Genomic DNA, 12,567 nt, shown 5'->3' with positions numbered 1-12,567 from the left:
CTGCCCTGCTGCCCCCGATCATGCGAGTGGCCCTCCTTTGGACCCTCTCCATGTTATCCACATCGCTCTTGAAGTGCGGTGCCCTGATGACGTCGTTGAACAGTGTGGGCCTGAGGACCGAGCCCTGCAGAACCCCACTGCCCACATCCCTCCAGGTCGAAAATGACCGTCCACCACCACTCTCTGGGTGCAGCCCTCCAGCCAGTTGGCGACCCAATTGACTGTGTAGGTGTTGACACCACAGTTCCCCAGTTTCTTAATGAGAATGGGGTGAGAGACAGTGTCAAAGACCTTCCAAAAGTCCAGAAAGACTATGTCCACTGCTACCCCTGCATTTAAGATTTGGTGACCTGGTCGTAGAACGCCACCAGGTTGGTCTGACGGGACCTGCCTCTAATGAACCCGTGTTTGTTGCCCCAAGCATAATCTCCCCTGCTGGCCCCTCGTGGACATGTGCCAGAATGATTCTCTCAAAAGGCTTACCCAGGATCGAGGTAAGACTAACTGGCCTATAGTTCCCCGGGTCCTCCTTCCTCCCTTTTTTTGAAGATGGGAACCACATTGGCCCTCTTCCAGTCCTCTGGCACCACACTGGAGTACCACGAGTGCTCGTAAAGCCGTGCCAGGGGTCCCGCAATGACCTCAGCTAATTCCCTCAGCACTCTGGGGTGGAGATTGTCCAGACCAGCTGATTTAAATATAGTAGGGTTTAATTTTAATCATGGAAAAATGTGGATTTGGAGGCATTTTAATTAGAGAATTTGAGATTTTTAAACAGAGAAAACCAGGATCCCTGCTCATTACAAACCTATAGAACTGTTAGCATACTTGCATGCTTTGTTAAATATTTTTTGTACTTCTAAAGTAATTTCCTTTTAATGGATTTCTAAGCACTTTACAAATACTGGCTTTCAGCACAGGAAGAATTATTCTACTGAATTGCTCCCCACTTGAAAATAGGGAAAGTGGTACAGAATAGTTAAGGGTTACATAGGAAATCTGTATCAGCACCTGGGAATAGGACCATGATCTTCTGGGTTCCAGTTTTCTATTTTTGGCTATAAAACTATCCTTTTCTTCTTTTATGCTACTCTATAAGGACAATACAAAATGGATGAGCACAGATAATCCTAAGATTAATTTCCCTTCAAATTGGCAGGAATGAAGCTGTTTACAATAATAACCTGTTTGTATTATAAACCAGATTACTAGAAATGAGTTTGTTGAAGCTACTGGACTGCAACTCCTAACTAGTTTAACAAGATGCGATAACAGTATTTCACTTATAGGCAATAAAATGCTGCATTCCAAAAACCTGATGAGATCCATATGCTGTTCCTTATCTTTTTAAATATATAATGAAATAGATTTTAATTTAAGGTTATAAAATTTACAAGATTTTTGTATGTGCTGGTAAATGAGAGATCCTGTTCTAACAAAGGACCAGATCCAGGTTTCAGGGAATTTTTGGTGGTGTTCTTGTTGCACTTACCATGAGAAAAATCAAACTCATAGTTGGCGAACAATCCCAAAAATAATGTGTTTATATTATTATAATATTTCTCTTTTTTCCTTCAGCTATGACCCAGATATTTTGTTAGGATATGAGGTCCAGATGCATTCCTGGGGTTACCTCTTACAGAGGGCTGCTGCATTAAGTGTTGATTTATGCCATATGATTTCTCGGGTACCAGGTGAGTTACTTTATAGACCATAATACTTGGATTCTATACACAAAAAAAATTAAAAATGTATTGTAGAGGTGTAGGCTGTAGCTATGTTTGTCTAAGGACATGGGCAGACAAGGTTCTTTGGGTGAATCTCATATCTTTTATTAAACCAACTAAATAGTTGGAGAACAATTTTTACTTAAGCTTTAGGGTTCAAAAAACCTTCTTCAGGCTATGGAAGTTTCAGCAGTTGATGTGTGCTCTTACTGGATGGGATGAAAAGTAAAAACGCCAGAGGCAGTGCCGGTATGCACACAAGACAGGCAGTCAGTGAAGATGTAGATTGATGAGTCAGTAGGTGAGAGACAGGCTGGGTGTGGGGGAGAGAAGGGGGATGAATAGTGGAGAAGTACCTGGGAAGTCAGATGTCATGCAGGTTATAATGTGTCATAAATTCACTGTCTATATTTAGTCCGTGATTTTTAGTATCCAGGAAGTTGATGAAGTGGAGTTCATAGGCTCATCTCTGGGAAGTGTTTTGTAAGTTTCCTTTGAGGATCAGGACTGAGAGACTGAAGAGAAAGTGGTTTTCTTGTGAGAAGGTGCCCCCACAGGTAATTGGGTATTGCCGTCTTTGATAGATTTCCTGTGTGCGTTCATTCTGGCGCGTGGTTGTTTGGTGTCTCCTATGTATTTTCCATCAGGATATTTGGTGCACTGGATGAGATGTATTGCATTTCTGGAGGTGCAGCTGTTAGATCCAGGAATTCTGATGGTTCTGTTGTGGGATGTAGTGATTGTGGGAGTGGTGGAGATGTTGGCAGGTTTTGCATGTCTTGTCATGCCATGGTCTGGATCCATTTGGTGTGTTCTCAGTCTGAGGAAGTTTGCTTCTGGTGATGAGGTTGGCAAGGTTCGGTGCTTGTTTGAAAGCTAGGATGGGTGGCTCTGGGAAGATCCCTTTAAGAACAGGTCTCTTTCTAGTATGGGTTGCAGGTGTTTGAGGATTTTATGTAGGGGTTTGAGGGAGTGGTGATATGTCATAACCAGTGGTGTACGATTTGTGGCGGGTTTTCTTCTGTACTGCAGCGGTTCTTCACGTGGTATCTGGGTGGCTGTATCAAACGTGTGATCTATCTCTCTGGATGAGTGTCCTTGTTGAGTGAAAGCTGTTTTAATATTGGTGAGGTGGCAATCCCGGGTGTTCTCTTCAGTGCAAATTCGGTGGTATCTGAGGGCTTGGCTGTATATCACAGCTTTTTTGGTGTGTTTAGGGTGATTGCTGGTTCTGCGCAGATATAGTTTCATAGTTGGTAGGGTTGGAAGGGACCTAAGCAGATCATCTAGTCTGACCCCCTGCCGTGGGTAGGAAAGGATGCTGGGGTCAAATGACCCCAGCTAGGTTGCTATCTAGCCTTCTTTTGAAGACTCCCAGGGTAGGGGCAAGCACCCACTTCCCTTGGAAGTTGGTTCTAGCTCCTAGCCACCCTGACAGTGAAGTTGTGCCTCCTGATATCTAGCCTGAATCTACTCAGTCAACTTATGGCCATCATTCCTTGTTACCCCCAGTAGTGCTCAGGGGAACAGGGACTCTCCCATTGCCTGCTGGTCCCCCTTGGCAAGTTTATAGGTGGCCACCAGATCCCCTCTCAGCCCTCTTTTGTGGAGGCTGAACAGGTTCAGGTCCTGTAGCCTCTTCTCGTAGGGCCTGCCCTGCTGCCCCCTAATCATGCGAGTGGCCCTCCTTCAGACCCTCTCAATGGACATCCCTCTTGCAGTGCGGTGCCCAGAACTGGACGTAGTACTCCAGCTGTGGCCTGACCAATGTTGCGTAGAGGGAGAGGATCACCTCCTCGGACCTGCTCGTGATAAATCTGTGGATGCATGACAAGGTGCTATTAACCTTCCTGACCGCATCCCCACATGTGTACATATACACCTATGTATGTTGGTCTATGAGTTGCTTGTATAACAACTGTAATTTATCATTCTGGATACTGATCATTGTGTCTAAAAAGGACATGTTGGTGCTGGAGTATTCGAGAGATAGTTGGATGGATGGTGATTGTTGAATTTCTGATGGAACTCAATCAGAGATTACAGGTGTTCAGTCCAAATGATGAAGAAGTCATCAATATATTTTAAGTATAGCAAGGGTTTGATGGTCCGGTTCTTGAGGAAGTCTTCTTCCAGGTGGCTCATAAAAAGGTTGGCATACTGTGGGGCTTTTTTTGTGCCCATAGCTGTTCCCATCTTCTGGAGGAAGTGTTGGTTATTAAAAGTGAAATTGTTGTGTGTGAAGGTGAAGTGTTATAAGGTCAGTAATATCTTTGGGTCTGTATTCTGAGTTGTAATCTTGTTCCTGTAGATATGCAAGGCAGACTTGGATGCCATCCTGGTGTGGGATGTTGATATATGGGCTGGTAACATCCATGGTGGCTAGGAGGGTGTTGCTGGGAAAGTGGTCTATGTTTTTAAGTTTCCGTAGAAAGTCTGTAGTGTCTTGGACAAAACTTGCTCTGTGGGTGACAAGCGGTTTTAGGATTGATTCAACGAAACTTGATATTTCTTCAGTTAGGGTCCCATAGTTGGGTATGATGGAACTGCCAGGGTTGCCTTGTTTGTGGATTTTAGGGAGCATGTAAAAAGTCCCTGGGTTAGGCAGGGGGGGATCAAGGTCTGTAGTTTTTCTTGTAGTCCTGTTGGAAATGATTGGATGGTACTGTTGAGTTTCTTGGTGAAAAGGCGAGTAGGATCTTCTTGTAGTTCTTTGTAGTAGGTGGTGTCAGAGTTATGTGTTGGTTTCTGTGTATAGTCTTCATGGTTTAAGATGACTATGGCTCCTCCTTTATCTGCTGGTTTTATTTCTATTTGGTGGTTAGATCTTAGTGATTCTATGGCCTTTTTCTCTGGTAGAGAGAGGCTGTTACAGTGGTGTGTGTTTGTTGATTATTTCATTGTTCATTCTTTCCCTGAAGCAGTCATTGTAGTGGTCAAGATTAGGGTTTCTTCCACTGTGAGGTGTCCAATCTGATGGTTTTTTGGGGTTGATCTTTTCCTGAGTGTTGTCAGAGGATGAGTTGTTGTTGGAAGTGGTTTCAGTTTGGTTGTGGAAGTATTCCTTGAGGCAGAGGCATCAGAAGAATTCTTCTAGTTCTCCACATTGATTTTGTTAGGGTATTTTTCTGGGCAGAAATTTAGGCCTTTAGAATGGACAGATTTTTCAGTTTTGGTAAGCGTGTGTGTGGGGAGATTTGCTGTTTGAGGGTTGGTTGCTGTTTTCAGTTTCAAGTCTGAGGTTGGAATGTTGTAAGTGGTTGGTGTTGTTCCTCTGGTTGTTTTGTGGCTGGGGAGCTTGTTCTTCAAGTAATATTGTCAGGGAAGAAGATTGGATTTCTGTCTTTTAAATGTATTATAAAAGTATTATAATGTATTATTAAATGTATTATAATACATTTAAATATATATATAAATACATTATAATACATAATATGTATTATAAATGTATTATAATATTCCATGTATGGAATCTAATTTATTGGAGGATCATCGTGAATTGGAGGATCATCTTAAGGCAGTTGGCAGGGGGAGATGAAGGGTCCAGTAATGGGCAGGCTGTGGTGGGGACAGACAATGGAGAAGTCCGTAGGGGAGCACATGGTAGAGCAGGCGGTGGAGGGTAGTAATGGGGGAGGCAGAGAGGCAGGCAGCCTTCCCCTTGCTGCCTGTATTCTCCCCACATACCCCCATCATGCCTACCCCTGCTGCAGCCTTAGGCTGCCCCAGTTCCTTCCACTTCCCCTGTCCCCACCTCCCTCTTGCCCCTCCACACTGCTTCTGCTCCCCACCCCCACTCCAGGCTTGGGTCCCTGCCTCCCGTTCTTGTCTACCCCACCAAAGCTTCACCCACCCCCTGCTGCCCCTGCCACCCCCCTTTCTTTGCACTGGCAGACTCCATCCCTGCTATAACCTAGGGTACAGAGCATGGCTCCAGCCCAGCCCTGTAGCAGCTGCATGGAGCCAGCACTACTGCAACAGGGCCAGGCTGGAGCACATGCTCCTGACTGTGAGGACAGAGCCTGCTGGCATAGAGCAAAGGTAAGGAAGAGTGCAGCAGAGGGGAAGAGGGGGCGAAGCAGTGCAGGGTAAGATTGGGGACTGTGGGGGAGGAGTGGCGGGGCATGCAGCAGCGGTGGCTCTGCCCTCCACTACCTCATGCTTGATTGTAAGGCAAGGGACTTTTTTTCCCCCTTGTTAAAGGGGCACTCATCTTCTAATCAAGTAAATCCACTATTTGGATATATAGCTATAGCAACAAAAGTTAAGAAGAGAAAAGAAATGAAGTATAGATCTTTTTGCATTTTTTTTTTTTTATTTTGAGGTGGTTCTAGCAATTCTCTCTGTATTAAATTCTACTTCTGGGTACACTTTCACTCTATTTGTGAAAATGGAATCTCCTGGAATAGCAGTATTCATTGGGATCAGCCAAGTTCTTTCTTACTGCCCTTGGCTACAAGATGGAACACTGCAAAGTTCACATCTCTGCACAATATATCATGGTATTTTCTAATGTAATTAATTTCAGCCTTATTCCTGCTGGCAAAAAAGATAGAAAAATGGTAAGGTTAGAGGAAATTTTCGAATACAGGAGGTGCCTGGGACTCTGATCTGATCCTTCTGATGTCTGATTGCCGCATGGTCACTGTGTACAACATACATTCTCAGCAGAATCAGTTTTTAAAAAGTGATAGTTAGTTAATGCACATTAAAATAGGCTAAAGCATTAAGCGTCACTTAACCATTGGTGCTGGTGCATGTGGCAGTGGTTTTATTTTTATTTTATTCTGTGCTCCCTAAACTGAAATGGTGGAGAATAGATGAAAACCCTGAAAACTAAACCATTTCAATTTTTCCATCATGTTATGGCAAGGGGCCCGATCATTTTTGTGATTAGACCCTGAGCTGCAGGGGGCCCAGTCCTTTCCTCCATGGCAGTACCCACCAGGCTACCTGACTGGGTGCTGTCCCAGCTTAGAGGCAGCACCTGGCCCAATCTAACTCTTAAAATAAAGAGCTTTCAGTGCTGATACTGTGCTGCAAGGGGGTAGCCCTATGCGCACATATCTGTAAGCTACCTTAGTCTCCCTGACAGCAGTGCACAGGGCAGCCCTGACTGGCTGCCCCAGATTGCCTTTGGTCAGTCTGTGTTTCCTTGCAACACAGTGTGGGAATTGCGAAGGGGACATGTTCTGTTCCCTGCTGAAACAGTAGAATATGAGAAGTGACACTGTTTTCCTGGACAAGAGAGGGGGTGGATGCTGAAGGAAGCACAGCATGTACAGACATTCACTATCTTAGGTTACGCATGGTATTTTTTTCCTGGACTGGTCATTTTTGCTCCAGGAGAAAGATCCTGATAATCTTTACACTCATGATTTTCAGCTGGAACAGCACCAACTCTCCTAGGAGAAACTGAATGTCTGCATGTGGCCTGTGTTAGAGGTGTTGTCCATATGTATTCCAGCATCTGTCTGCCTTTCCTGAAGTTGTGGAACCTTTGGCAGTCTGGGTTCATTTTAATGAAGGAATGGGATTTTTGGAGAGACTGCTTTTTATGCCGTTGTCAGTGACACAGGTACTGGAGTTTAGAAATTATTCCAGTCTTGTACATAGGGGAAACATGCACCCTCCAAAATATAATTTAGGTAGGCAGGACAGCTTTAAGACCCACAGTTGTTGCATGATAAGTAACTTCTTTTTTGACCCAGAAGTTGGAAAGAAAGGAATGGATTGCTGTATGGGTATGCCTCTCCTGAAAAGCTGCATGCAGTAAGTGTGCACATATATGTGTGAGAGATTATGATTCTGTGTATGGGTAAACTCTGTTATTTTGTGGCCTCTCTCCCTACAGGTGAAATGGGACACTGAATATTTCTGTTGTAAATGCAGAATACTTATCTGTGTTGTTAATACAGTGTGAGGCACCTGAAAGAAATGTAAAGACTGGTAGAAAAGTTGAAAGAGGAGAATATTTGATAAAGGCAGTGAGGGAAAACTGTTAAGTAGGCTGACTTTCAGGAGAATGTTTGCATAAATTATGGGGGTTATAATGGCTATAGAAAAAGAAAAAAGACTAGATATATTTAAACATTGCAGGAGGTACAGAAAATAGCAGCAGCTATCACCTTGATTTACTTGTGCAACTGACCATTCAGAGGAAAATCCTTATTTTTGCTCTCTAAAAGTATGGAACAGTAAGCAAAATACAAACTGTCTTTTCGATTTTGACAATGTGCATGACAAGCTGCTAACTTTTATCTGTAGTCAATGCCTGGGGTCAGCAGCCTATAGCTGGATCTAGCCTGTGAAGATCCATTCTGGCACCGGGGATCTTCAGCATGCAACCACACTATGCCACTCATGCCCTCTATAGCACCCTCCCTGTTATTCTCTTGTTCCCGCACTTACCTTCATGGCAGAATTTGCTTCTCTTTGTTGCCACTGGGGACGGAGATCAGTGACGAACTCTGGGGGAGAAGACAGATTTGCAATTCACAGTACAAGAGCCTGTGGCAGTAAAAGGTTGTTGACCCCTGGTCTGTGGTTTTATTGTTAAGATGTGTTATTGGCAAATGAGTGTTGAAATATTGTTCATCAAGATGCAAGTTTGAGCAACTGCATAAAAAAAAGTTTTATGTTCTGTTTTATGAAGCTCTGGTAGGATTGTACAGAATTCTCCCTTGTGTATTTTCTACAATCTTTTATGGATGCTCAGAAGTGAAAGATAGCGAATAAGTTGCCTCCTGAGAGGCATTCAAAAGTAAATTTACATAATGCTTTCTGATAACACAAGCTTTATACCTAATTTCTTATATACCCTGCAAAAATGTTTTCTCTTTAGTGTTAGTACATGGTAGGCAGTTATTTTGGCTGGAAGGTCACTTAATTAGTTTTGGTGAACTATCAAGGTCTGTATACACAATCTTTTAAACAAATTATAGATTAAAAAATAATATTCTAAAATCAAACATTTACTATAAAATTTTATTTCCAAAAATAATTTTTGTCCTGATTTATGTGTTTGAGTAGTGGATATAGAGGTGATTGTATAATATTTCAAAATAAAGTCTTACTCTTATATTGTGTGTGCTCATCACGCTGGGCAGGCAGAGTGGGGGGAAGGTGGCCTGGAACTGGAGCTAGAGCTGGAGCTTCGCACAGTGGGGCAGAAGCCGCCTGGCTGCAGCTTCTCCCCTGCCTGGCTGGGTGCATAGTACCTGGCACATGTCCCCATGGCTTCCCCATATCAGTTGCTGCCCAGAGCAGCACAGCAGGGTAGGAGAAGGAGCTGCTGGGGGTGGGGAAGCGGGGGGGCGGGGCTGAGTAGTATCCAGGTGGCTGCAGCTGCATCAGGAGCAGCCCCATTGGAAAGCTGTATGCATGGACTGCCCCAGGTTGGAATGGGCAGGGCTCAGTCCTATGCCAAGCACTGCAAGGGCAGCTGCAGGCTGGATCTGTCCCACGGGCTGTATTTTGCCTACCCGTGTATTAGGATACTGTATAGGAACATAACTGAACAATTAGGTCAGACAGGGGAGTGCAGCAAGCAACTAAATGATAGGCACACCACTTGAATTGTGAAAAGATGTTCTAGAACAGCTTCTGCTCTGTAATTCTAATTAAATGGAATGAGCTTGGAGAGGAGAAAGTTGGGGAGGAAGGAGGATATAAAAGTGAATTGATGAATGTATTAAACTGTTTCACTGTTTCATGCTGAACTGTGAAATTAATATAATGCATTTTTAAATTATCCCTATTAAGGAGAAATCCCAACTGTATACCCTCTGATAATATAACAAAAAAAATTTTGGGAAAGGCACACAAAGAAGGTACTCTTTTCCTATGTGGCATGGCATCCCTTCAAACCCTTGGGACAGAGGCCACTTCTTTGTATTGTGCAGCAGGAGCATGTTTGACACCATTTCAGTACTGTGCCATTGAACCAGTGTATTCCCGTTAAGGTATATTGAAATGGAGCCGTTTCAATGAAACCAAAATTACAGGCTGAAACAGACATGCATAATGGGCGGGGGGTGGGAATAAGGGGAGATGATTTGGTTTCAAGAATTTTGAGGTTTTTGGTAAATAATGTGTTTTAATCAGTAATATGGAAAATATCCTAAAACCTATATTTCTAGGAAGGTCATAGAATTTCCCAAGAGAATATTTTTATATAGCTTGTATTTTAACTTTTCTCAGTGTATACTTTTTTCATGTTCTTAGATGACAAGAAACAGAACAGATTTGCACCTGAGCTAGATGAATATGGGTCAGAGGCAATGAGCGAAATCAATATTGTTGGACGAATCATCCTAAATATTTGGCGAATGATGAGACATGAGGTAAGATGAAATAAAAATAGGTCTTTAAAAAAGTGTATTAAGAGGTAAAGATGGTTTTTGTTTTTAATTGCATTTGATTATCTCATGCTGCTGCTATATGGATTTACATCCCATTCGATCAAGAAAGCCTTTGGCAAAGTTTATGGTACATTAGTGCTGTAATGCATGTTGTTTTACTCACAACTTGTAGAGTTTTATGATGTTTGCACACACAACTGTTTGTTGTTTAAGACATTCCAGGGATTCCATTTCAAACTGAAACATAAAATACTGAAATCCTGGTCTTTTCCTTTTCAGCAATGTTTCTTAGTTATTTCTTGTAATTTCATTATGTCCAAGTGAATTTTAGAGATTGCTAGTACAGTTCTTTCACTGACTGAAATATTTGAATTTGTTTTGCACTGTCAAATCTGCTCACTGTTTTGCTGTTCCATATGTTACAGGTTAGACTTCTTGGAAAATCACTTTAACTTATGCCCTAATCAAATTCCAGTTTGGTAACTGTAATCAACTTAATATTAACTATATTTTTCTTTTGTAGAGAAAAAATCTCCCTTTCTGTCCTAAGTAGTTGTTTAGTTCCTGTGGACTATGAAATTTGTAATGATTTTCTCGTAGATAACTGCACTTCAGTAATAAATTCCTATTTGTAGTTTAAATCTGAATAAATTTGTAAAAAGGTTTAGGATTCTTCTGAACTGAAACACTATAATTACTGAATCATTATCACAAATATCTTGTTTTTGTAGGTGAATCTAACCAATTATGCTTTTGAAAATGTGGGTTTTCATGTTCTTCACCAGCGTTTTCCTCTGTTTACCTCTCGAGTTTTGTCTGATTGGTTTGACAACAAGACGGACATCTACAGGTAATTGATCTGATTGATGAGGAATTCATCATCATTTTTAATGTACATTTTTAATGTACATTTTTAAGTACATTTTTCAACTTAAGGTGAATCCACCCTCAGACAGGAGTACAGTGAAAAAATAACAAAGCTAGCCACTGGCACATGGAGCTCTGCACAGACTGATTTGCCCTGTTTTTTCAACTGCACTGCAACCAGAAGTGTGGATCTGCCCCCACTGTAGTGTTGCTTTCCTTATGAAAAAGTAACCGTGAGATACAGCATGCATTTATTTATTTATTGTATTTTATTCATGTTGAAGAAGTATAGACTGCTCTTTTTTTAATCCTTCACATTTAATGTAGTAAGTGGCATTTACCGAAGGCTTTTAACAAAGTATCCCTACTATTCAAGCTTTCACTGTCTACTTTAGTTGACTAATATTTGACACAGCCTATCCACCAAGTCAGGCATTTGATTAAAAAAAAATAAACCTCTGAACTATAAAATGCATTCTTTTATAATATAAACTTGTGTACTTTAAATATTAAGTCTGATTAGATGTTTGAGGCCTCATTGGACTAGATGCATTCACTAGTATTTTTGACTTGTGATATGTGTGTTTTATATAGGGTCAAAAGGTATGTGTTATATATGATCTATATATAGTACAGACCACAATAATACTAAAGTACTGACTTGATACTATTCCATGATATTTCTATTTTGTTCTTTTTTTATAACGCGACTACTTTTTGAAGGTGACTGCAATAAATATTATTTTTAAATTTATAAACAAACATGCCATACTGTAAACATACAAGGCTACCTCTGTACTTCATGGAGACTGTAGACATCACTTTATAGCCAAACCACAGTTAGCTTTTACAAGTGGATGAAACAAATATAGTAATAATTAGCCAGGGTAATAATTCCTGTCCTGTCCCCTCTACACAGATTTTCTTGCCCTTGGTGAGAAGGAAAAGGAGACTTGGAAAAAAGACTTCATCCTCCCACTGATTCGCAAACTTCATAGCAATAAGAACAATTAAAGCAAACAAGAACAAAAGATTCTTTGGACTTAAGGTTTCTAAAAGTCCACTATTGAGTTAAAATTTTAAATTAGCCAGTTGGAAACGGGCCTCAAATTCTGTTCATGCATCCCTTCTTTCAGGACTTTTTAGGAAATATATAATGAATATATAATCCTTTTAAAGATCCATGTGGGTGTACACACACAACTTAGAAAGAGATTTTAAATGGTCTTTCTATGTCCTCAACTTGCAGAACCACAAACTTTCATATATTATAACGTAATTTTATAAGCATATCTTGTAGGAAACTCTGTTTTCCAGTCTGCAAACTTCATCCATAAATGTATGCAATTTGAGTAGATGGTGGCAGTGCTTATACATGTGATTAGACTTCCTAGCTGGACTCTTCATAACCTATATGCTTTCTTTAACAGATGGAAGATGGTTGATCATTACATTAGCCGGGTCCGTGGGAATCTCCAGTTGTTAGAACAGCTGGATTTGATTGGCAGAACCAGTGAAATGGCCAGGCTTTTTGGAATCCAATTTTTGCATGTATTAACGAGAGGTTCCCAGGTAAGATTAAAAACTTCCTTTATGCTTCTCAGAAACGT

At 41.4% G+C, this 12,567-nt stretch overlaps 1 protein-coding gene across 1 annotated transcript in view; it reads left to right on the top strand.

The window, feature by feature from the left end:
* The window catches only part of REV3L (REV3 like, DNA directed polymerase zeta catalytic subunit), a 209,484-nt gene that overhangs the window by 163,438 nt on the left and 33,479 nt on the right, over positions 1-12,567 (top strand). Inside the window, exons 19-22 of the mRNA XM_019537923.1 lie at positions 1,579-1,694; positions 9,954-10,072; positions 10,822-10,940; positions 12,388-12,529. Coding sequence (XP_019393468.1) covers positions 1,579-1,694; positions 9,954-10,072; positions 10,822-10,940; positions 12,388-12,529 — 496 coding nt within the window. The remainder of the gene's footprint in view (positions 1-1,578; positions 1,695-9,953; positions 10,073-10,821; positions 10,941-12,387; positions 12,530-12,567) is intronic.

This window comes from Crocodylus porosus, unplaced genomic scaffold (genome assembly GCF_001723895.1).
Source record: "Crocodylus porosus isolate Cpor-Errol unplaced genomic scaffold, CroPor_comp1, whole genome shotgun sequence".
Taxonomy (NCBI): Eukaryota; Metazoa; Chordata; order Crocodylia; family Crocodylidae; genus Crocodylus; species Crocodylus porosus.
This window is presented reverse-complemented; position numbering and strand designations above follow the sequence as displayed.